Consider the following 26,504-nt stretch of genomic DNA (forward strand, 5'->3'; position numbering starts at 1 on the left):
AAATTCCAGGAAGACCTTGTGAGACTGGAAAATTGGGCATCCAAATGGCAGTTGAAATTTAATGTGGGTAAGTGCAAGGTGATGCATATAGGGAAAAATAACCCATCCTATACTTACACAATGTTAGGTTCCATATTAGGAATGATGGGAATTATTAGAAAGGGAATGCAGAAAATGTCATAATGTCTCTGTATCGCTCCATGGTGAGACTGCACCTTGAATACTGTATATAATTCTGGTCGCCACATCTCAAAAAATTTATAGTTGTGATGGAGAAGGTACAGAGAAGGGCTACCAAAATGATAAGGGGAATGGAACAGCTCCCCTTTGAGGAAAGGCTGAAGAGGTTAGGACTTTCAGCTTGGAGATGAGACTGCTGCGAGGGGAGATATGATAGAGGTGTTTAAAATCATGAGAGGTCTAGAACGGGTAAATGTGAATCAGTTATTTACTCTTTCGGATAATAGAAGGACTAAGGGGCGCTCCATGGAGTTAGCATGTGGCACATTTAAAACTAATGAGAAAGTTCTTTTTCACTCAACGCACAATTAAACTCTGGAATTTGTTGCCAGGGGATGTGGTTGGTGCAGTTAGTGTAACTGGGTTTAAAAAAGGACTGGATAAGTTCTTGGGGGAGAAGTCCATTACCTGCTATTGACTTAGAAAATAGCCACTGCTATTACTAACAACAGTAACATGGGATAGACTTAGTTTTTGGGAACTTGCCAGGTTGTTATGGCCTGGATTGGCCACTGTTGGAAACAGGATGCTGGGCTTGATGGACCCTTGGTCTGACCCACTATGGCATGTTCTTATGTAACAGTCTTACCTCAGGCTAGAGACAGAACAGAGACTGAAGAGTGACACCCAGGTCACACGAAGATCCCGCAAGGATAGAGGAAGACAAGACCAACCAGTCCAGGCAGGGATCGAAGCTGGCAGCAGGCAAAATCGAATCCACATCCAGGCAAGGGTTGAGATAGGCGGAAGAGAAACCAGACTCCAAGTCCAAGCAGGTGTAGAGGCAGGCAGCAGACAGTTCAAAATCTAATCCAATCAAGGGTCAAGGCAGACAGAAGAGAACACACAGCGAAGCAGCACCAGCACAAGCAAACCTGTAGTAGAGGTAGGCAGATGTAGTAACCCTGTGCTTAAATCCTTCAAGTTCTCGCTCTATCGTGAGTACTTCTGGTGTTGACGCGCGGCACATTGAGGGGGAGGAGCTGTGACTGAGTGCGCGTCTTGCTGCCCTGCCGTCGGGAGACGCTGATGACAACAGCCACCGCTGTGCCAGGGAACTGCCAGAGCAGAACAGGTTCTGGCTTGCCTACTAACAATACCTCCCCTGCAAGGTCCTCCCTTCTGCCTTCCCGGCCTAGACTTGAGAGGGAAACATTGATGAAATTCACAGAGTAACTGAGGCGCTTGAATGTTACTGGCCAGTACTCGAGGATTTTGCAAAATGGCGCCGGCTGTATGGCCATATTGCCGTATGGCCATATTGCCGTATTGCAAAATGGCACCGGCCGTATGGCCATTTTGCAATACGGCAACACGATTCGAGTGCAGGAGGTCATTCCCGGACCCCTGCTGGACTTTTGGCAAGTCTTGTGGGGGTCAGGAGGCCCCCCCAAGCTGGTCAAAAGTCCCTGGGGGTCCAGCGAGGGTCCGGGAGCGATCTCCTACGATTGTGACGTCGGGGGACAGGAACCAAAATGGTGCCGGCGCTACCTTTGCCCTGTCATATGACAGGGCAAAGGTAGCGCCGGCGCCATTTCTATCAACGCACCCGTGGCCCAAGAGTGGAAGATCACACCGGGACCCCCCCACTGGACCCCAGGTAATTTAAGACATTTTGGGGGGGGTTCGGGAGGGTGGGGGATTTATTTTAAAGGTCGGGGTGGGTTTTAGGGTTGTTTTAGTGTGCCGGTTTTCCCGCCCTCCCCCTTTCCCCTCCCCCTTCCCTTCCCCCGATTTACGATTTTTGACGATAAATCGGGGGGAATTCCTATTTATATATGCCTCTAACGATTTTGACTATTTAAAATATATCGGACGATATTTTAAATCGTCAAAAAATGATTCACATCCCTAGAGATTGAGTACTTAGCCAAACTAATTCTCCTGGATGGAGCTGTGGGGTTGGTATTCGTTTTTTATCTGCCTGTTTCTTAGCTCTGACTGTGTCCTGCTGCAACAGTATATGGGTATTTTTCCATAATTCAATTAATTCTTGAGTAGCAAGATCTAATGCAGGACAAGAGGATGACGTGGCAATGGGTAGTGGTACTCGAGGATGATGTCCAAAAAACAAATAAAATGGTGAAGTTCCTGTAGCCTGTGTAACGTTACTGTGGCAAATCTGGGCCCATGGGAGTAATAAGAACCAATCATCTTGACACTGATTCACGTAAATGTCTTAAGAGACTGATTAGTTTGTTCCGCCAGTCCATTAGTTTATGGATGATTAGCTGAAAAAAAATCAAATGGAATCCCACATTTTTTTTTACAGAGGTCCTTCCAGTAACATGCAGAGGAAGTCCATGGATTTGAAAGATGTGTTGAACAAATAGTCAGGCTAATTCTGGAGTTGATGGCATTCCAGGGAGTATGATGAAATGGGCCATTTTAGAAAATGAATCTACCACTACCCAGATAGTAATATTCCCTTCTGACGAAGGCAGATCCATGATGAAAGCTGTGGCAATATGAGTCCAAGGTCTCTCGGGTATAGGTAACAGTTGTAGTAAACCCCAGGGTCGGGTCCGGGAGTTTTTGTGGGCTGCACACATAGGGCAGGATTCCACAAATCGTTTTGTATCCTTTTCCCACCGAGGCCACCAATAGTGATGGGCAAGAAGTTCCTTAGTCCATTGAAGTCCCGGGTGCCCTGCAAGACGAGAGTCATGAGCCTAACAAAGAACTCTTTCCCTTAATTGTTTGGGCACAACTGTCTTGCCAGCGACCATGATTCGAGCTGGGTCGATAATATGATTAGGTGGATCAGTTTTGTCAGGGTAAAAGATTCTTGATAAGGCATTGGCTCGATGATTTTTCTCTGCTGGCTGAAAATGCAAGTTAAAGTCGAAGAGACTAAAGAATAAGGCCCATCGGGCTTGTCGGGGATTTAATCGCTGAGTGTGAGAGGTAAGCCAAGTTCTTGTTGTTGGTGTAGATAGTAACAATATGTTTAGCTCCCTCCAATAAGTGGTGCCATTCTTCGAGTGCTAATTTGATGGCCAGGAGTTCTCTGTCTAGAGTAATTTTTCTCAGCCGACGAACTCAAATAGTTCTTATGACCTTTTGGACTCCATTTGGCCAGTTGTAGTGTGCTTCAATCTGTGAGGTTGATATAACCTCAAGCACAGCAGACCCAATATTATCTGGTTCATCACTGAGGGTAACACATATAAACATTTTTTCTTGATGCAGCAACCTGGTAGTCATAGTTAGGATCTCCAGTATCAGACCATTATCAGTCAAATGTTCCCCTGAGACTGATGATATAGTGAGAGCCACTTTTAGTGGTTTCGTAGGAATCCGATATTGCTGAACCATGCTTTTTTCAGTGAAGTTTCTGGCCACTCTGGTGTCTATAAAGGCCTAGAGATGAATTGTGTTTTTAACTGTACAGGAATTAAGATCTGTGGAGAGGAGATCGCACGACCCAGGGAGGCCTCTCCCACCAATCCTAGGTCCGAGAGTTTCCTGGATTCAGAGGCCAAGCTACGGCATAATGGCCAGCTCCTGTAAAATATAAGAAAAGATTATGTTGTCGTCATCGATGCCTCTCCTCGGAGGAGATACTGACCCGGTCTATTTGAATGGGTCATGCTTCTTGAGGTTTGGTGGGAAGAAGCGGGCATTGAAAGGAAGGTGCTAAATGCACCAGTTTATGAAGAGCAGTTCTTTCTCAAGACCTTTCCTGGAATCAAACACACATGGGATTTCTACTGCAAAGGGAGTGGGGCCTCTGGATGCTGGGGCTATGGACGTTAATCCCTGGATCTCTTGTGGTGACTTCTGGACTCCTCTCCCGGGGGATGCTGGGAGCAGTATGCAGATGAGCCTTCTGGTCCTCCTGTACTGCAAAGGGGGTGGGGCCTCTGGAAGCTGGGGCTATGGACGTCAATCCCTGGATCGCTTGCGGTGACTTTTGGACTCCTCTCCCGGGGGATGCTGGGAGCAGTATGCAGATGAGCCTTCCAGTCCTTTTCGACTGCCTTTGAAAGTGTTCTGCCCTTTTTGGTTTATGAAGAAGCTTAATGCTGCCCCCTCCTCATTGTTGAAGCTGGGCTCTATTTGCCTGTTTAGTTTTCTCAGCATCAGACTTTTCCTAATGAAAGGTCACATTAGGATGAGTCCAAGGAGCAGAGGCCAGTCCTTTTGGAGATCCCTATCTGGATCTCTGTCCTTCGGACACAGGATACAAGCTGTGGAAGAACCAGACTCAAATGGACCTCAGGTACAATTTAGATACTCGGGGAATCCTCTGCACATAGGAATTTCCCTGCCCATCTGGGATATCTTCTTTTCACTCCTTGAGGAATAAGCCCTAACCCAGGACTAGATACTGAGAGAGACATACACAGAGGAAAGGAAGAAGTCTATACTGTAAATACTCCAGTGAGGGCACAGATGTAAAGGGACAGTTATTTACTTGATTGGACATTTGTTTATTTCTGAAGAATCACAGTAAAGTTTAAGTTGAACATCCAATGTGTTTCCTGCCTGTTGCCTGCAGTACCATCACAGTAAGCAGCTATCAGCATACAAAGGGAAGTCACTTATACTGCCTGGCCTAGGTCATCCTTCCTTCCCCATAGAAAGGACCCACATGGGACAAGCAGAGAGGGGGGAAATATTTCTATTGAGACAGCTCCAAGAAAAAAAATATTTTATCTCTATTTGAGAGACAATACCCCTACCGGAAAATGTTTACAACATGAATATTAGTAATGACAGGTTAATATTCTGTCTGAAGGTGTTTTTGTAAAACTGTTCTGAGATCTATTTGTCACTGTTGCAACCCCTGTGTCTCCTGCTTGTTAGTACAGATTCACATTGCTGTGTGTTGCTTATAGGGGTGTGCATTCGGATTGACCGCATTAGTAAACGCAACTCATATTTTTTTTTTACTTAAAAAATTGATTCGACATAAACGATCGGATTTCCACATATCGAACATAGATATGTTCGATATGTGGGAAATCGCGATTGTTGAGCCAAAATAAAAATATAAACCCCCTCACCCTCCTTAATCCCCCCCCCCCCCCGACTTACCACAACTCCCTGGTGATGGAGCGAGGAGTGAGGACGCCATTTCTGCAATCCTTGGCGAGAAGCATGTGACGTCGGCGGCACGTCGAGTGACGCCGACGTCACGTGATTCCCGGCTCGTTCGCGCCGGACGGCTCGTTCGGCCCAAAAGAACTTTTGGCCAGCTTGGGGGGGCCTCCTGACCCCCCCAAGCTGGCCAAAGTTCTTTTTGGGCCGAACGAGCGTCCGGCGCGAACGAGCCGGGAATCACGTGGCGCCGCGTCACTCAGACGCGACGTCACGTGATTCCCGGCAACTTTTGGCCAGCTTGGGGGGGTCAGGAGGCCCCCCCAAGCTGGCCAAAAGTTCTTTTTGGGCCGACGAGCCGTCCGGCGCGAACGAGCCGGGAATCACGTGACGCCGCGTCACTCGACGTGCCACCGACGTCACATGCTTCTCGCCAAGGATTGCAGAAATGACGTCCTCACTCCTCGCTCGATCACCAGGGAGTTGTGGTAAGTCTGGGGGGGGGATTAAGGAGGGTGAGGGGGTTTAATTTTTTTTTTTGCACATATGTACATATACCCAACTCATTGGATTTTTTTTATGTCCATATTGGCCGCAAGTGGGACCCCCTTTCGGACATAAAAATATGAACATAAAATTTTGCTCTGCACATCCCTAGTTGCTTATGTTAAGTCTGGTTTAATACTTCCCTGATAGGGAATAAAGAAAACCCTGACATGAAGTCTAGAGGGATAACATTTTTACAGTCTTGTATGGTACCAGTCAAGGCTCCATCCAGCAATTAGAACTGGGCCACACAAGGTATATAAAATGTTACTTTGGACAATCAGATTATTCAGCAACTCAGCACATCAGCAGAAAGCCATAGGACAGCCACACATTGACAATACAATAGTTTTATTATAAAGGGCCTTTTGCCAGGAACATGACATTTTAAATAGCTGCTCTTATGGAATGCCATAAAGTAAAAAGAGGTTTGTTTTTTTTCCTGAAAGTTCACAGGTTTATTTGTGTGTTTTGAGCAGCAAGCAAAGAGAAATACTGGCTGATTTTCACCAAAATCACAATGGAAACCCCTCCTATCATCATGAAGGTTGGCAAGAGCAGATAGAAGATGAGCCACAATGGCCCATATTGTCTGATTAAGATGACAGTCTTCTGTTCTCCATTAGGGTCATAATGGCAACGAAAGGATTGAACTCTTCTGAAATTTGCTGCAATTTCCTCTACCTCAATTTTAGTTTCTGTTGTATTCTCCTTGCACTGGGGCACATAAGAGCACTGTAAAAAATCAAGAACATGGTTAGCAAGTTTCAGCTAGTACCTCCATGTTGTACAGTGGGGAAGGTTTGAAGGAAGCACACTTATGCCTCTCTTTTGTGCTATTAAATTTATATCTGCACACCTGTTTCCAGTTGCGCATTGGTCTTCTGTACATTTCTGGATAGTTCCAAGCCTTCACTTTACCAGCATCCCAAGACGCTTGGGTTGACTACCTTCCCATCCTTTATGGATCCCTTGACAGGTTTACTAGCAACAGAACTGCAGGATGCAGTCCTAAAACAGCAGGCAGAGCAGCTAACTGATCATCATGGTTGGTGGATATCCTGCTTTTCCAGCAGAGGAGTTCAACGCTTGGCACAGGGTGGTGGATGCATGGAATGACCTCTCATAAGAAGAGGTGAAGATGGGAACAGGAATGGAATTCAAAAGGGCAAGGGCCAAACACAAAGGATCCCTAGTGCTGGAGAATGGAAATGAAGAAATGGGGTAACTTCTGTGACATCTAAAGTTAACATTTCTGCATGGGAGTATCTGCACGGAGCAACAGTTACTACCCTAAGCAACCTGCTGGACAGATTGGATCAACCTTGTTATGTTGCTATGCCTTCAACCTATTGTAAACCACAAATTCTGCTTTAACACGCTTCTGAACTTCAGGACTGTATCCTAGGATTTTGCTGCTGGGAAACCTGGTAGGAGAGCCAGGAAGGATGGGAGGATAGACAACCCACAAATCTTGGGATGTTTCTAAAGGAAAAGCTGGGTACCATCCATGTAAGATGGAAGCAAATATAAAATGTTTAGACAAGTATAATACATCACGTAGTTGATGAATATTTGAGGCCAATATTCAAAGGCATTTAGCCGGATAACTCACAAGTTATTCAACTAAATGTCAAGTTTTCAATATAGACACTATTTATCTACTATCTATTAATCAGATAAGTAGGGGTGTTTCTGATATAAGGCATTAGCTAAATAGGTTTTTTGGCTTACTCTAGCCATTCTCTGGAGCAGATCTTTAGTTATTTGGGAATGTGTTACTGGATAACTTTTTTTTTAATACGTTTTTATTCAGAGATATTCCACAAAGTCACAAACAAGCATATTACATCACTTTTGCCCCTTCCCCCAACCAAAAAGCGGTTTTCATAACAGTATACATAGAGAGAGCCTTTCTCACAGGACAAGTAGGATGGTAGACCTCACATATGGGTGACATCATCAGGATGGAGCCCAATCAAGGAACAGTTTTGTCAAAGTTTCTAGAACTTTGACTGGCACCACTGAGCATACCCAGCATGGTACCAACACTGCATCCAGCAGGGGTCCCCCTTCAGTCTCTTTTTTTCCACGCTTTTGCCACATGGAGATAGGAGCTCTTCCACGGTTTTCTGAGGAAAATATTCTTCAGGAAAAGTTCAAGATTTTCAAAAATTTTCACCCCGGCTGGGGTCCCCCTTGTATACCATTGATACCCATGCCCGTTCGGTAAGTTTTACTACCTTTTCGGACGGTTACTGTCTGTTCCAACCTTTAGGCCTGGAGGTCACCGACCGCACTGCAGCCTAAATTTTCGACGGCAATGATGGCAACGGGTTTTCATAGGTGCCCTGAGGACAATGTCCATCATCGACCCTCATCAGGTTTGTGTGTTGTGCTTGGGCCCTACCCATGATGTAGATTTGTGTACCAACCCCGCGCAAATGACCCCTAAAGGCCGTTGGGCTCGTTTGGAAAAGATGACTTTATTGTTCCATTCCAAACAGGTTTCCTTATCAAAAGCGTCAAAGTAATCGACACCGTCACCATCCAAGTCCTGTCATCGGTCAGATACCGATGACTCTTGACCCGCATCGAGGACTTCGGTTTCTGCTTCTTTGGTGCCGGACACCAGTAAGGGAGACCATAAGGAAAAGGATCGCCATCGGCATCGCAAACCCTTACTATCTGATCCGAGCGCACCATTGTTTTCCACTTCTACTTCCAAAGAGCCACCGAGGAAGAAGGCCTGTGCCGAGGAGCCCCAAACCTCCTCCTTCCTTCGGAAGAGGCACCGACCGATGCTCCACCTATACCGGTGGTTGTTCCGACGGTGCCCATCCAGCCTCCCACTCTGGACCTGGCCTTGACAATGCCAGTGTTCCATGAGGAACTGAACCGGATGGTTCAGGAGGCAGTGGTGCAAGCTCTCCACAGATGCCCGATTCCATCGGCACCGATACCAGCTCCGATTCCGATGCTGGAACGATGCCACCGATGCTTGCACCGTTGCTGGACAGGATCGATGCCCTTATCGGTGCTTTGCCTTCGGCACCGAGGAAAATACCATTGCCTCCAAGTCCTTAGATGCCCATTCCCCTCTTCAGATGAGGGTGAATCGCCGATGCCAGACCCGGTGCAGGGCCCTTCTGGAGTTTTACCACTGAGGAGGCCACCGAGGCCATAGAGTCCTTCCACACCACTTTTGACACTGATGCCCCATCAACCTCTACCGATGCCAATACCAGTGCTACCGGTGCAGCCACTGGTGCCTTCGGTGCCTCAACCTCCTCCGGCTGGGGGAGGTCCATTTTTGCCCTCTGGAGAACTATTGGGTGCTGGGGATCAGCACTATCATCCTTGGTCTGATGACTCTTCTGATTCCCAAGACACAGGAGATATTCCATCAGATCCTTCTCCTCCTGATGAGAGAAGAAAGTCTATGCCAGAGGACCTCTCTTTTATAAGTTTCATCAAAGAAATGTCTGAGTCTATTCCATTTACACTCCAGACTGAAGAAGACTCCAGATATAAAATGTTAGAAGTCCTTCAGTTTGTTGATGCGCCGAAGGAAATAATATCCATATTTGTCCATGAGGTCCTCCTTGACCTCCTTCAATACAATTGGGAATATCCAGGGACAGTCCCTGCGGTAAACCGTAAGACTGATGCTACATATCTTGTCCAAGCAGCACCTGGATTCCAGAAGGCTCAACTTTCCCACCATTCAGTGGTGGTCGAGTCCACCCTGAAAAAAGCCAGAAGGCCAAGACCTCACTCGTCCGCACCTCCAGGAAAAGAGCAGAAATTCCTCGACGCTTTTGGTAAAGGGTCTTCCATGGAGCCATGTTCATCTCCCGTATTGCAGTTTACCAGCTTTACATCTCACAATACAACAGAAACCTGTTCAAATAACTCCAGGATCTTTCTGTTACTCTTCCTGACCAGTTCCAGGACCAGTTCAATGCCATTCTAAAGAAAGGTCTGGATGCTGGTAAACATGAGATGTGCTCAGCTTATGAGATTTTCGACACAGCCACCAGGGTGTCAGCAGCTGGAATACGTGCTCGGAGATGGGTCTGGCTCAAGTCTTCGGATCTGCATTCAGAGGTTCAAGAAAGGTTAGCTGACCTCCCGTGTACGGGAGATAACCTTTTCGGTGAGAAAATTCAGGAGACTGTTGCTCAACTTAAAGACCATAACGAGATGCTATGGCAACTCTCAGCTGGGCACATGGACTTCGCCACTTCTTCTAAATGCCCATTCTGTAAGGAGGCTAAGCGAACCACCTTTAAGGCACGCAGATAATACCCACCTCAGACTCCGTCTCGCCCATCTAGACCATATCAGAAGCTTCAAACTCGCCAGCCTAGGCCTCAGAAGACGCAGCCTCCTCCATAGCCTGGTCCATCCTCTGGTTTTTGACTGCCCAATAGAGAGCAAAAGTCCACCTCCACCTCTGCCACAATTATCAGTGGGCGGCCGTCTCTGCCACTTCATCAACAGCTGGCACACAGTCACCACAGACCAGTGGGTCCTGTCAGTAATAGCTCAAGGTTACCATCTCAAATTTCTGTCCATTCCGTCGGACTCCCTGCCTCATCTGACGTGGAGTTCCGTCAACCACTCTCCACTTCTAGAGGAGGAAATAAATTCCCTTCTCCAAGCCAATGCCATAGAACAAAAGGGAAAAGGCTTCTACTCCCGGTACTTCTTGATACCAAAAAAGTCCGGAGGCATTCATCCGATATTAGATCTTTGGGCCTTGAACAAGTATTTACGAAAGAAAAAGTTCAGGATGGTAACCTTGGGCTCTCTACTCCCTCTGATTCAACAGGGGGATTGGCTTTGCTCTCTAGATCTAAAAGACACATACATGCACCAAGTAATTACCCCGTCTCACAGGAAATACCTTAGGTTCCTCATCGGAAATAAGCATTTCCAGTACAGAGTGCTTCTGTTCAGCCTGCCATCGGCCCCTCATGTCTTCACGAAATACCTGGCAGTAGTAGCCATATACTTAAGACGACTGGGCACTCACATCTATCCTTATCTAGATGACTGGTTACTGAGGGCTCAGTCGGCGGAGGCGGTGCTTCAATCCCTCAAGCTAACCTTGCGACTACTCGTACTGTCCTTGGGATTTCTAGTGAATTATCAAAAATCCAGTCTGACTCCATCCCAATCCCTCTCCTTCATTGGAGCGGATCTCCACACTATCCAAGCAAAGGCTTTTCTCCCCAGGGACCAAGTTCATGTGCTTGCGCACACTATACAGTCTCACCAAACCATGACTGCTCGTTGTATTCTCATCTTGCTGGGCCACATGGCGTCCTCTGTCCATGTTACACTGATGGCTTAACTCGCCATGCGAGCGAGTAACACAGTGGACCTTAAAATTCCAGTTGTCTCAGGCCCACCAGCCAATGTCTGACATTGTCCAAATCACCAGGCAGCTTCGTCTCTCGCTAGCGTGGTGGGTCCAGGAATCCAACCTGCTCATGGGATTACCCTTCCAAGCTCCAGAACCTCAGATTATTCTGACTACAGATGGTTCCACCCTGGGTTGGGGAGCACATGTCCACAATCTACAGACTCAGGGAACCTGGTCTGAAGCAGAAGCACAACATCAGATAAATGTTCTAGAGCTCAGGACAATCAGATATGCCCTTCTAGCTTTCAAAGATTACTTATCCAGCAATCCTGATCCAAAAGGACAATCAAGTAGCGATGTGGTATATCAACAAGCAGGGTGGAACCGGCTTCTACCTGCTGTGTCAGGAGGTAGCGCAAATCTGGGCTCAAGCTTTAGGTCATTCCATGCTACTGAGAGCAACTTACCAGGCGGGCGTGGACAATGTACTAGCAGACAAACTCAGTGGCAAATTTCAACCCCACGAGTGGTCCCTGAATCCTGCTGTGGCAGAACTCATATTCCAGAAGTGGGTGTATCCAATGAGAAATCTCTTTGCGTCAATCCACAATCACAAAGTGGACAACTTCTGATCCCTCCATCGCAGTCCCAGGACTCCACCGAGGGATGCGTTCGCTCTCTCTTGGACAACAGGTCTCCTGTATGCCTATCTCCCGCTTCCACTCATAAGCAAGATTCTCATGAAGCTACGTCAGGACAAGGGTCTCATACCCCCATACTGGCCGTGGCAAGTGTGGTTTCCCATCCTTCGCGACCTTTCCGTCCACCCGCAAATTCGTCTGGGTGCAGATCCATCACTGATCTCTCAGAACGCTGAGTGCCTCCAACATCCAAACCTCCAGGCTCTGGCGCTGACAGCTTGGATGTTGAAAGGCTAGTTTTGCGGCCTCTCAACCTCTGATTCCCAGGTCTGAGTAGCTTCTTGAAAGCCTTCCACTAGAACATCTTATCATTCTAAATGGAAATGGTTTTCATTGTGGTCACATTAAAGGAGTTAGATCCCTTTACCTGCCCCACAATGAAGTTTCTGGACTACTTCTGGCACCTCTCAGAATCTGGTCTCCAAACTTCAAAGATTAGAGTTCATGTCAGTGCGGTGGCCACCTTCCATAAGGGTACGTTTCTATTTCAACACAACCCTTAGTAGTGCACTTTATGAAGGGCTTGCTTCACCTCAATCCCCCCTGTCCGTCCACCTGCCCCTGCTTGGGACCTTAAAGTGGTATTAGCGCGACTCATGAAACCTCCGTTTGAGCCTCTGCACTCCTGCGAGTTATGGCATCTCACTTGGAAGGTGCTTTCCTTCTTGCTTTGACGTCTACTCGCAGGATCAGTGAGCTGCAGGCGCTGGTTACTTACCCACCTTTCATGAAATTTCTTCATGATCGAGTGGTCTTTCGAACTCATTCTAAATTTCTACCGAAAGTAGTCTCTGAGTTTCATTTAAATCAATCCATAGTTTTGCCTACTTTCTTTCCAAAACCCCACTCACATCCAGGTGAGCGGGCTCTGCATTCCTCGGACTGCAAGCGTGCGCTAGCCTTTTATTTGGAACGCACTGCAGGCCAAGGAAGTCCACCCAGCTATTTGTCTCATTTGATAAAATTAAACTGGGAATCCCGGTGGGGAAGCAGACCCTGTCCTCCTGGCTGGCGGACTGTATTTCCTTCTGCTACCAGCAAGCAGGCCTTCCACTCCAGGGACACTTTAAAACGCACTCCATTAGAGCAATGGCAACGTCTGTAGCACATCTTCGGTCTGTACCTCTTTCTGACATCTGCAGGGCTGCTACATGGAGCGCTCTCCAAACCTTTGAAGCTCATTATTGCCTGGACAAGGCTGGCACCCAAGACTCTATCTTTGGCCAGTCTGTTCTATGCAATTTGTTCTCAGCTTAATACCCAACTTCCTTCCAACGGCCCCCTGGGAATTTTAGGCTGTCCTCTTATCCAAAATCACCCCTGTTGTTGTGCCTGTTGCACGTCTTTGGGTACTTTTGGTACATTGCTCAGGCATCCTCAGCTCGCTATTCACCCAGATGTGAGGACTACCATCCTGCTTGTCCTGTGAGAAAGCAGAGTTGCTTACCTGTAACAGGTGTTCTCACAGGACAGCAGGATGTTAGTCCTCACGAAACCCACCCGCCACCCCACGGAGTTGGGTACGCTTGCGATTTGTTATTTTATTTTCCACACGTACTTTTTACTATACACGAGACTGAAGGGGGAGCCCTGCTGGATGTAGGGTTGGTACCATGCTGGGCATGCTCAGTGATGCCAGTCAAAGTTCTAGAAACTTTGACAAAAGTGTTCCGTGATTGGGCTTCATCCTGATGATGTCACCCATATGTGAGGACTAACATCCTGCTGTCCTATGAGAACACCTGTTACAGGTAAGCAACTCTGCTTTCTACATAGCTGTATGTGGCAAACATTATAATAGCATAATGGTAATGGCCATATACAATCACATATTGACACTTGTAGGGATATTCAGAATAGGCCCAGTGATCACATTGTAAGCTATCCACTTAACAATTCATGTAAAAGTGTAGTATCATCTAAATTCCGGTAGAAAAGTCTGAAACTGTATGAATGGGAGGATCCAAGATGGCGATGTAGCTGCACCACAGAAGCATTGCTACTCACTTGTGGTCTGGAAACCTTTTTTCTTCTGCAAAATGCCGCATTCGGTCCGGAAAAGAAGGGCTAAAGAGAGGGAATCAATAGAGAACCCTCTGGGACCCCGAAAGCTGGACCGATGGATGCCCATGTGGTGTTTGGGCCTACCAAACCGGGAGGACATCCGTAGGAGTTGGTTCAGGAGAGCTCCGATAAGGCGGAACCACTCCAGGACCTAGAGAGATCGATTTCCCCGGTAATTAGAACGCCGCCAGTGAACCCCGCGGAGGTCAGGGAGGCTCATCGGGAGTTGACTCAGACGTGACCCGATGATGTCACCAACCCTGGATGTGCGGGGGGAGAGTTAACAGCAGATGCCGCGGTGGAGCTCGAGGATATCAGAGGACCCTGGCGGAATTCAGCGCGAGGAGAGAAGTTAACATCGATGAATATTAGGGATGTGCAGAGCAAAATTTTATGTTCATATTTTTTATGTCCGAAAGGGGGTCCCACTTGCGGCCAATATGGACATAAAAAAAATCCAATGAGTTGGGTATATGTACATATGTGCAAAAAAAAAATTTAAACCCCCTCACCCTCCTTAATCCCCCCCAGACTTACCACAACTCCCTGGTGATCGAGCGAGGAGTGAGGACGTCATTTCTGCAATCCTTGGCGAGAAGCATGTGACGTCGGTGGCACGTCGAGTGACGCGGCGTCACGTGATTCCCGGCTCGTTTGCGCCGGACGCCTCGTTCGGCCCAAAAAGAACTTTTGGCCAGCTTGGGGGGGCCTCCTGCCCCCCCCAAGCTGGCCAAAAGTTCTTTTTGGGCCGAACGAGCCGTCCGGCGCGAACTCGCCGGGAATCACGTGGCGCCGCGTCACTCAGACGCGACGTCACGTGATTCCCGGCTCGTTCGCGCCGGATGGCTCGTTCGGCCCAAAAGAACTTTTGGCCAGCTTGGGGGGGGCCTCCTGACCCCCCCAAGCTGGCCAAAAGTTCTTTTTGGGCCGAACGAGCCGTCCGGCGTGAACGAGCCGGGAATCACGTGGCGCCGCGTCACTCAGACGCGACGTCACGTGATTCCCGGCGAGTTCGCGCCGGACGGCTCGTTCGGCCCAAAAAGAACTTTTGGCCAGCTTGGGGGGGCCTCCTGACCCCCTCAAGCTGGCCAAAAGTTCTTTTTGGGCCGAACGAGCCGACCGGCGTGAACGAGCCGGGAATCACGTGACGCCGGCGTCACTTGACGTGCCGCCGACGTCACATGCTTCTCGCCAAGGATTGCAGAAATGGCGTCCTCACTCCTCGCTCCATCACCAGGGAGTTGTGGTAAGTCGGGGGGGGATTAAGGAGGGTGAGGGGGTTTATATTTTTATTTTGGCTCAACAATCGCGATTTCCCACATATCGAACATATCTATGTTCGATATGTGGGAAATCCGATCGTTTATGTCGAATCAATTTTTTAAGTAAAAAAAAAATATGAGTTGCGTTTTACTAATGCGGTCAATCCGAATGCACACCCCTAATGAATATCAATGCGGAAAAGCAAGAAATGGAATTACGATGAAGTCTTATACCATTGGTGAGACCCTCTGATATAACTTTGGGTACTATCTGGGAGACTTTAGTAGTTTTAAATGAAAATATTTTTCTTCAGCTAAATCCAGTTGTATCTAAACTGGAGGACTTGGACAAACAAGTTAAAGTCTTACAAGAGGAAAAGGTTAACAACATGTAACTGATTCGGCACAACAGAACATAGGGAATTTAAAAGACTTGTATTTAAATCTGATTAAAGAAAATCAATTGTTAAATAAAAGGCTTGAGAACATGGAAAATCAAGCTCGAGGGAAACTGAGACTGATTCATTTTCCTAGAGTTCCTTTGGTTTCAGCAAGAGATATGTGGGTGAAATATGCACAAGAAATATTGAAGTTTTCTGATCAGATAATGCCTCCGTTAACAAAAATTCATTATGTGACACCCTTGAAAGCAAAACCCGTTGAAGGCCAGGAATTCCAAGCACTTTCTCCTCTAAATATAACAGAGTTACTTGAAACATCAGATATAAATACGGCTCAACCTGCAATATTAATTGTTTCTTTCCTGTTGGATTCAGATAGGGATCTAGTGATGGAAATGTATTTTAGGAATATAAAAGAATTATTTCTTCAAATGAAAGTTCAAATTTTTCCTGATGTAGCGAAGAAAACACAGGAAAGAAGGAAGCAATTTTTGTTAATGAGATCTCTGGTATTACATATGGGAGCAAAATTCAAGTTAAAATTCCCATGTAAATGTTATATAAGGTACCAGGAAGTTAATTATATATTTTACCCTCCATCTCATTTGTTAAAATTTATATCAGATAAGTTGACTCCCAATACAGAAATAATTGGTCCTGATGTACCTTCACCTCAGTAAACTGAATTGTTCTATTTAATTAAGTTGTAAGTTCAACTACTATTTTCTTTAATAATGTTAAAGTATGATTTAGCTCTCATGAGTATTGGATCCTCCCTTCTTGAGAACTACGATTCTAGCCAATAATTATGTTAGAATATATATTTGCTTTATTATAACAATGATACTTGTGGCATGGCTAATACTTTTCCTGTTCAGTCAAGATTATATTGATTGTTAAATGTAATAATATCATTAAATAAAAAAAAAAAAAAGAAAAGTCTGAAACAAAGGATCCCATACTTTTTTTTTTGTATAACATTTTAGCTTTCTAAATCTTCAAATCTGCGGACCTGTATTCCATGGCAACCATTTCTAACAAATTAGACCACAACATTTCAATGGTGAGAAGTTTGTCATCCAGCAAGTTTGTACTAATACGCTTTGCTACCAGACATGTTTTAGATAAGAATAGTTTGTATGCTAACCCCAAAACTATATTGAGTACGTATCCCAATAATGCAAGCACACAATCTGCTGGTATATGCATGTGTATCATAATCGCTACAGTCCAAAACACTGCCTCCCGAAATCTGAATATCTGTGAGCAGCACCATAAACAGTGTAACAGAGATGCAGACACTTCAGAACATTTTTTGCAGTGATCATTCTGTGAAATACATATTTTGTAGCTTCTATGAAGAAGCAATTTAGAGTTTAACATAAAATAATTAACATAGATTTGCATATTAATGAATTGCATTCGCATACCTGTTCTCTTCCAAATTTACATTAACATCCTTTTGCTACACATCAGCTAATGCTAGGGATGTGCAGCCAAAAGATTTTCGTTGCATTCGTGATACGTATTTGTCGGGGGTCATTTCCGTTCCGACGTATGGCGCCCCCGATACGTCGCTATGTAAATTCGTTTTCTGGTTCCCATTAAAGTCAATGGGGGAAGGATTTCCAGCCTATTTTTGGCTGCAGAATTGGGGTTTTATTATCAATTTTGATGAAACTTCTGGGGAGCAATCATCACAACAACAAAAGAGCTCCAAGGTACTTAGACTGTGGCAAAGTGGCACCAAAGTGGCATGAATAGCCTAAGGCACTGTAAAGGTGCAAAGGGGTACCAGAAGTGGCAAGAGTGCAGTGAGAGTATAAAAAACACACCACAGCTTCAATAGAGAGCACCGATAACAGATTCTTGAAACAGGGACCCAGACCAGGGAGTCTAACATGAGTGCTAGGACCTGAAACATGATGAACTATGCCTGGGTGGAGTGGAGCATCTGCGGGTGCCAATTTTGGTGGTAGTATCAAATATTCAAACAAGAGCCCTGGGGAGAGTTCCCTTTCCTATGAGCAGGAAAGGGCTCCCTAGAATGGGTTCGCCCCTAAACAGCAGTTCAACATGGGACAGAGGGTAGATACAGGCAGGCTACACACGGGACCCCGAGGGACTGTAGTGTGAGAATAACCTTGACAAAAGACAGGTAGGCCAGAAAGCAGTCAGAGTACTACTTGGCATAGAAAGAGGCTGATTTCAAAATGGAACAGCGGTTCAACATGGGACAGTAGAAACAGGCAGGCTACACCTGGGGAGAGCTCCCTTTCCTATGAGCAGCAAAGGGCTCCCTAGAATGGGTTCGCCCCTAAACAGCGGTTCAACATGGGACAGTAGAAACAGGCAGGCTTCACCCAGGGAGAGTTCCCTTTCCTACAAGCTGGAAAGGGCTCCCTAGAATGGGTTCACCCCTAAACAGCGGTTCAACATGGGACAGAGGGCAGATACAGGCAGGCTACACACGGGACCCTGAGGGACTGTAGTGTGAGAATAATCTTGACAAAAGACAGGTAGGCCGGAAAGCAGTCAGAGTACTGCTTGGCATAGAAAGAGGCTGATTTCAAAATGGAAGAAACTAATAAAAATGTCTTCATCAAGTGAAGTAAAATCCCAAATGCCAGCTGTTGTTTTAGTAGAAACAGAGGCTTTGAAGAACTTTACTATTCCGAAGCTAAGAAGAAGTATTAATAAAGTGTGCTTGGCACCTAGCAACACAGATAGAAAAGAGTACATACAGATGAAGTATACTTTAGAAGAATCAAGATTTGATATGTGCTATCATCTGCACTCTTCCTGGCATTTTGGTGATATGAAACTTGAATATACATACGACAATTGTCAATGCGGAGGCGGAGGAGGTTACCATGTAAACAAACAGCGGTTCAACATGGGACAGTAGAAACAGGCAGGTTACACCCGGGGAGAGTTCCCTTTCCTATGAGCAGGAAAGGTCTCCCGAGAAGGGGTTCACACCTAAACAGCAGTTCAACATGGGTCAACAGGTCCTAAGAGAGAGGCTGCAACACTGGGGAGAGTTCCCTTTCCCAAGAGCAGGAAAGGACTTCCTTGGAATGGGTTGGCCCCTAGAGTGGAGCACGAGCCTTCAAAGCGTGGCGACAGGGAGCAGGGTGCCATGTGAACAGCGGTTCAACATGGGTCAATAGGTCCTAAGAGATAGGCTGCAACACCGGGGAGAGTTCCCTTTCCCAAGAGCAGGAAAGGACTCACTTGGAATGGATTGGCCACTAGAGTGTATAATGGTACAAATTGTTCAGATTAAATCATTTGCAAACAGATCATGAGTTCATAAGCAAGACGAAGGAAGTTCTCTTCTCTGCCCTGAAACTAAAGAAAACTCTTTGTTTTATTTAACGATCAATGCTGTGAAGGAGTACTAGTTTTAATTGCCAGTGACTGAGGTTTCCCTTTGCAACGAGGGTTCAGCCATTAGTACTGGACATAATGCCTGGACTGACTGGCAGAGCAATCAAGGACAGAAGTCAATACCACCTAGGGACATAAGGCCTGGATGGACAGGCACAGCAATAGAGGTCAAACACTTATAGGAACTAGGGATGTGAATCGGTTTTTGACGATTTAAAAAAAATTGTCAGATTTTTTAAATCATCAAAAATCGTTAGTCGCGATACAATAGAAATTCCCCGATTTATCGTGAAAAATCGTAAATCGGGGGAGGGCGGGAAAACCGGCACACCAAAACAACCCCTAAACCCACCTGACCCTTTAAAACAAATCCCCCACCTTCCTTCCCCCCCCCCCAAAATGTTTTAAATTACCTGGTGGTCCAGTGGGGGGGGGTCCCCCGGCATGATCTCCCGCTCTCGGGCCATCGGCACCATTTTGGCTGCCACTAATATAAATGGCGCCGATTGCCCTTACCCTGTGACAGGGCAAAGGTAGCACCGGCGCCATTTTGAATATTGGCAATATGGCCTGTGCAGGAGATCGCTCCCGGACCCTCGCTGGACCCCCAGGGACTTTTGGCCAGCTTGGGGGGGGCCTCCTGACCCCCACAAGAGTTGCCAAAAGTCCAGCGGGGGTCCGGGAGCGACCTCCTGCACTCGGGCCGTATTGCCAGTAAAAATAATTAAAAATTTAAAAAAAAAAAAAAGTTTAAATCGGCCCGAGGCTCGCAGGTTGAAAACCGGATGCTCAATTTTGCCGGCGTCTGGTTTCCGAACCCATGGCTGTCAGCAGGTTTGAGAACAGACGCCGGCAAAATTGAGCATTGGCTGTCAAACTCGCTGACAGCCGCCGCTCCTGTCAAAAAAGAGGTGCTAAGGATGCGCTAGTGTCCCTAGCGCCTCTTTTTACTGTGGGCCCTCATTTAAATACTGAATCACGCGCATAGGAGAGTGGGCACTCGCCCGCTCTCCCATGACTTTTACTGAATTGGCCTGTAATAGAGCTGCTGGTTGCCCCTGCCTCAGCCAGGTCCCACCAGTGTGCTGTCAGGGAGAGGTAAGAGTGTGCAGCATTCATGGTGATCCAGATATCGCAGGTGAAATGCACACTCCTTGTACAGGCGACTGCGACACTGCTTGTACAGGCTGGGGTTAACCTTTCTGATAAATGTGGTTCTGGAGGGGACTTTGTAATTTGGAACTAAGACCTTCAGCAAATGTTTGACACAGACATTCGCCACTATCTGCAAGGGCTGGTCATCAAGGGCAATCATTTCCCCAATGCTCCTGGTTACAACTTTTGAGGCTGCCTGCCTTCTATCCCGGGATAGCGTTATGCACACCAACCATTTCATCCATGGTGGGTTGTCACTTCTGACACATGGCAGGGGGCTGCTGGCCTGCCACCTGACTGCTAGAAGGGGTTGAGGGCATAGGGTGACTCTGCTCCTTTTCAACCACTTTATGCTGCTTAAAAAAGGGGTCCCCTGACTGGTACTGCCACCATCCCCAGATAGCAGTACTGTTGTTGGGTGTTGCCTCTTCATATGATGCGTCATGCCAAAATTAGATAGATGTCCCATTTGCTTGCCTCTGCTAATGGCCCTGGCATAGTAATTACACTGAGCAAAATGCGGCTCCTTTGACACTTTAAAGTGGCTCCAGATTGCAGATGTCTTTCGTGATCCCTTCTCTATTGCCTTTGGAGTGAATTGTGACACTGGAGCTGAAGTAGTGGGTGCACCCTGAGAAGCAATGCCAGGGGCATTAGTCACACTGTGTGCCTGCGCTACTGCTCTTCCTCCTCATCATTATCAGCTTCATCTCTCCCCTGCAGCAATGAAGTGGAGGCTAAGACAGGACTAACGAATCCTCATAAACCAGCTATTACTTCTTCCATTTCTGATGATGAGAATCCCACAAAAGATGAGTCTTCATCGGAATCAGAAGCAAACAGTGCCTGCACTACTTTGTCAACGCTAAGTCGAGTCTGCTGTTGCACTGCTACTTTTGGGTGTCACCATTTTGTCTGGCATGACTCGACCTCCCCTTCCCTCTCCTCCAAAACTACAGGGTCAGAAACAGGTGGTAGCGATGCATCATTTTTAAATTTCATTTTTTTCCGGATGGAACTGCCTGCCCCTCCAGAGATTTTAGATTGGAACAGGTCCCTTTTTAACTTTAATGGGGGACTGGCATTGCCTTTTGAGGTCCCCCCTCTACCAGTCCCAATCACTCGACCACGTCTAGCTTTCCCTGACATTATAGATTTAATGTCACTGCCTACTTGGGATTTCAATTAAAATAATTATTTCCAAAAGAGGCCCACTGGGGATTTGGCTGCAGAGACCACCACTGTCCCAATATAGGTGAGTCTGCAAAACTGGCTGCCCACAGGCACAGTGCCTTGATGTGCACTAATGTAATGTATGTGCACAGTTGCACACACCAAGCTTGTAACTACAAAAGAGGCCCAATGGGGATTTGGCTTCAGAGACCACTGCTGTCCCAGTTTATGTGAGTCTGCAAAACTACCCAGTGCCCACTGTCACTGATGCCCAGTGCACTGCCTTCTTGGATTAAAAGAGCACAGAGACAGTGAGTTCAATAAAAGAAAACTACAGTTAACAAAAAAGCCTGGCTTAGCACAGCAGCAAAATCGATGAAATATATTTTTCAATGACAATTCTATCAAACTAGCTAGAAATTGAATATATCTCCCACCCACAACACCCAAATGCTGCTTGCAACCTACCCCAGGGGGTAAAGTAAGCAGCAAAATGCCACTGCTAGTGCTAGCAGCTTCTCTCAGTGGCACAGACAGAGAGACCATCTCAGATCAATTTAAAAAAGTGCGGTAAAAAAAAAAAAACAGGGCTTGCTGGCACTGCAGCCAAATCGAACAAATATCTTTTTCTATCTAAGTAGCTAGCAATTGAATACAGATTTGAGACACTCAGACTAGGTCTGAGTTCAGCCCCCTCCCCGGACCACCTCCACTGACCATCCCCGCCAAGAAAGTACATGGCACGCCGCATGCTTAATGTATAAATAGCGCTGCGTCATCAGGAATAGCATCACAGAGCACTGAGTGAGAGTGGTGATTGGCTGCATTAGAAAAATGCTTAGCTGTGATAGGTTGCATTCTGGTCTCCTTTCCAACCTGTCTGACCCACTCTATGACAGGGCTGTGAGGTCACTTATGACTCACAGGAAAGGGCTGGTTTTTGCTATCTCCTATTTCAAATGGCTGCTAAGAAATCACTGTGAGCCAAAAGAATGAAACTAATGATATGTTTGTATTCATGGAGGATCGCGATACATTTCAAATACAAAGAATAGGGACGGATACGTAGCGGATTGCCAATGCATTGAAAATGAATGCACATCCCTACTGCTTCATGGAGCAACAGGTATAAGAACCAACAAGAGGGAAAACTTTTACACTTAGTCCTTAGTGGAACACAGGATTTGGTATCAGATGTAACAATGATGGAGCTACTTGGCAAAAGAGATCACAACATGATCAAATTTGACTAAAATATCTGGAGGGAGGGCACAAACAAATCTACTGTGATAGCATTTAACGTTCAAAAAGGTGACTATTATAAAATGAGGAAAATGGTGTAGGTAAAAACTGAAAGGTTAAGAGTTTAGATCAAGCTTGGATGTTGTTTAAATATATCATCTTGGAAGTCCTGACCAGATGTATTCCAAACATTAGAAAATGTGGAATGAAGTCTAAACTACTGGCATGGTTAAAAGGTGAGGTGAGAGAGGCTATAATAGCTAAAAGAACATCTTTCAGAAATGGAAAAGGGATTTGAATGAAGAAAACAGGAAACACTATAAGCACTGGCAAGTCAGATGCAAAGCATTGATAAGGAAGGCAAAGAGAATTTGAAAAGACGTTTGCCATGGAAGCAAAAACTCATAATGAAAACTTTCATGTGCATTCGAGGTAAAAAGTCTACAAGGAGTCAGCTGGACCATTAGATGATCGAGGAGTAAAAGGGGCACTTAGGGATGACAAAACCATAGCAGAGTGTTAGGTTTTGCTCCTCTAGAGGGGAGGAGTTAGCAATCTGTAATCTGCTGCTGGATACTCCTGTAGAGGGAGGAATTAGCAATCTGTTATGAGTCACCATGCGGAGTTGCAATCTGTTAGGGATTGGCTCCTGTGGAAGGAGGAGTTTAACAATCTGATATGCTCCGTAGGCGGAACTAGCAATCTTGTTATGATATAGACTACTGAGTTGGCAATCTGTACCAGCAAAGTGCTAGAGAGGGTACTCAGCTGGAAAGGAATGTAAATAGGTGAATCCTTGGGCTGATGGCAGATGACAGCGCCCCCAGGAGGATATCCTGAGAGGGACCACTGGCTAGGCTTGGGTATGGAGATAGACACAGATAGTTCTTTTATTAGACAGGTTAGTAGAACCACCAGAGGTGGCAGTAGTGAGCTGATATGCCTGGCTGGGCTGTAGTCCCTCAGATACTGGAACAGCGATCCCTGGAGACTGAGCTGTAGAGAAACTGAAATATAGTGAGTAGACAGGGTATGCTGCATTCAAAGCCAATAGTAGATGACAAACTCACATAGGTTCTTAAGGAGGCTCAGTAGCTGGAAAGAGTTAGGCCCTCGAGGAGCAAGTACCTGGTTCCAGGGAAAGCTCTGAGAGAGCGGTGGTAACTCACGAATGTCTGTATCTGCAATAGCTTCCAGGCAGTAGAGAATCTTCAGAGTATTCAGGAACATGGGCCCTCGAGGAGCAAGTACCGGTTCCTATCTGCAATCTGAAATAGAGAAAAGAGAGCGAAGCCCCCGCGGAGCGGGTACCTCTGGTAAGTCTGAGGAGGCAGAGTAGCTTGGACGAATCCATATGCGATTCGTTCGTCCGTCCATCCATCCTTGCTGACTCAAATCATGTGAAAGTGAAGACCTTTTATGTTGGAAGTGGATAACGTCAATACAGGGGGACGCCCCTGAGGTTCCCGCCCTTGCTGGTACATACCTTGGAGCATGCGCCCTACATCATCAGGAACATGGCGGATCTGCAGCGTCGAGCAGGTCTGGGTACGCCAGAGAGAAGCAGCATGGAGACACTGCGGCAGCAAGCCGTCCATCAGACCTGGAGGGAGTCGCCACAGAGGTAGAGAGGGTGGAGTGAGGGCGAAGAGCAGCCATGAACGCAACACAGAGAGACTAAATGAATTATTTCCTTTGGTATTTAATGAGGAAGATGTAAGAGATATCCATGCCAGAAATTATATTCAAAGATGGTGATTCAGAGGAAATAAATCTATGAACCTTGAAGATGTACTAGGGCAAATTGACAAACTGTAGCAAATCACCTGGACCAAATGTTGTGTAGCAGTCAGAACGGCCTCTAAGGGCCTTGCATTCTGTTGTGTAGGGCGGCCTTAAAAGGCCTGGTATTCTGTTACACTCCGGTGGTTTAGTGTGCCCCTTGGGCCTCAGCCCGGGCCCAGACCTTCAAGGCCGATCCGAGGGTTGACGGTGGGCTCCGTATGGCTAACGGGCTGACCCTCTGCCAGACCTGCAAGCTCCCAAGGCCAACATCCAAGGATGTTGGAAGTTGAATGGTCCTACGACCATTCCAAGCCCTTTCGGACCTGCTGTGGAACAGCATGGAGCAGCAGGCCTGGCCTGAGGTTGAGGGCAGATGGAGGCCTTGACACGAAGACAGGACTATGGTCGATGCGACGTCATCACTGACAAAACACTTAGTTGATGCGACGGCATCCTTGACGAAGACACTTGGTTGATGCGACGGCATCCTGATGAAGAAACTTGGCTGATGCGACGGCATCACTGATGAAGACACTTGGTACTTGACAACAGCTGGGCGGAAGGACATTTGCACTGTTTCTCAGGGCGCCCTACTCAGGCCACCCGCGGGACTGAGTCGCGGACCACCCTGTCCCACTGCGCGCCCTACACAGCCTTTGGAGGCTGGTCATGGACCACGAGGAGAACAGGACAAGCGCAGGGAAAGTCCAGGCAAAGAGGAACTCCAATGATGAAGCCGGTGTCACCCGAAGCATCCTCTATGGCTGGCGGGAACGGAGGCTCAAGAGCACCAGGGCAATCCCACCTGCAGGCCACCTCATTCCCGGGCACACATCATCCGAGAGAACAGGCCTACAGGATCAAATGGCTCAGGAGCACCAGACGAAAATGCAGGGAAGAACATCCTGGAAGGCAGGCACATTAGGAGGTAGATGATCATGTCGAGACACCAAACATGGACCGGGTCCTCAGGCAAAACACCAAGACATGAAGATGTGGTAGAAGGCAGATGAGACGAGGAGCTCCACGAAGAACAGAAGACCTTACAAGACTCTGGCATGCAGGAGCCTCCAGAGGGGATGTCACTCAGATGCAAGGCGAGGAACAGACTGACGGAGCAGCCCTATATAGGGCTAAAGCAGGAAGTCCCATTAAAGGTGGGGCCAGCACACTTCCTGTGCCTGGCCCTTTAAATCAGGCAGAGAGGCGCGCGCCGATGCCTAAGATGCAAGCAGGAGCAGGGAGCTGTGCAGAACCGCAGACAGCAGCCTGCACCGACGTCTGTGCGTATAGCGCAAGCAGGGCCTGAGGAGCAGGCCCTGACGTCGGTAGCGGCTCCAGCCGCTGTGGGGAGCCCCGGGGGCGGCTCCAGCCACCGGACCAGCCCGGGGGTGTGGCCTTAGCGCCGCGAAGATGGAACTGACATCAGGGGCAGCCTCAGCCCCGCGGGGAGGGGCAGAAAGGCCGCGGCTCCGACCGTGATGAAGATCCGGGGCGGCTCCGGGCCACTTGGGGCAGGCAAGACCGCGGCTCCAGCCACGTAGAAGGCCCGATGGTGGCATCCTGCCGTGTCGGGTGAAGAAGGGCAGCGAGACGGTGAGTGCCTGCTCGTGGGGAAGCCCGCGGGCAGAGCAGTTCATAACACCAAATGGTATCCATCCCAGAATGCTGAAAATAGTGAGAAAATTGTGGTCCTTCTATTGGAAATTTGTAAACATCATCTATGGTACCTGAAGATTGGAGAGCTGCCAATGTAATGCCAATTTTTAAAAAAGGATCAAGGGGTGATCCAGGAAACTACAGACCAGTAAGTGAAGTCTGTGCCAGGAAAAATGGTAGAAACTATCATAAAGAACATTTTTTAGGGCATAAATAAATGTGGATAAAGTTGAACCAGTTGATATAGTATATCTGGATTTCCAGAAATCATTTGACAAAGTTTCATGAGACTTAGGAAATTTAAAATGTCAAGGGATAGGGTGCAGTGTCCTATTGTGGATTGCCAACTGCTTAATTAAAAACAGAGAGTAGGGGCTAAATGGTAATTTTTCCCAATGTAGAAAGGTGAATAATTGAGTGCCCCAGGGATATATCCTGGGACTACAGTTTTTTTTTTAAATAT

General features: G+C 47.0%; 1 protein-coding gene across 3 annotated transcripts in view; it reads right to left on the reverse strand.

The window, feature by feature from the left end:
* KCNMB1 (potassium calcium-activated channel subfamily M regulatory beta subunit 1) overlaps positions 1–26,504 on the reverse strand; it is an 81,689-nt gene that overhangs the window by 26,087 nt on the left and 29,098 nt on the right. For 2 of the 3 annotated variants that reach the window (XM_029583974.1, XM_029583973.1), the window contains exon 4: positions 6,167–6,567. The exons of the other annotated variant lie outside the window; for it this stretch is intronic. In XM_029583974.1, coding sequence (XP_029439834.1) covers positions 6,283–6,567 — 285 coding nt within the window. In that variant the 3' untranslated portion in view covers positions 6,167–6,282. Of the gene's footprint in view, positions 1–6,166; positions 6,568–26,504 lie in introns of those variants that run through there. 3 annotated transcript variants of the gene reach the window in all.

This window comes from Rhinatrema bivittatum, chromosome 18, assembly GCF_901001135.1.
Source record: "Rhinatrema bivittatum chromosome 18, aRhiBiv1.1, whole genome shotgun sequence".
Classification (NCBI taxonomy): domain Eukaryota; kingdom Metazoa; phylum Chordata; class Amphibia; order Gymnophiona; family Rhinatrematidae; genus Rhinatrema; species Rhinatrema bivittatum.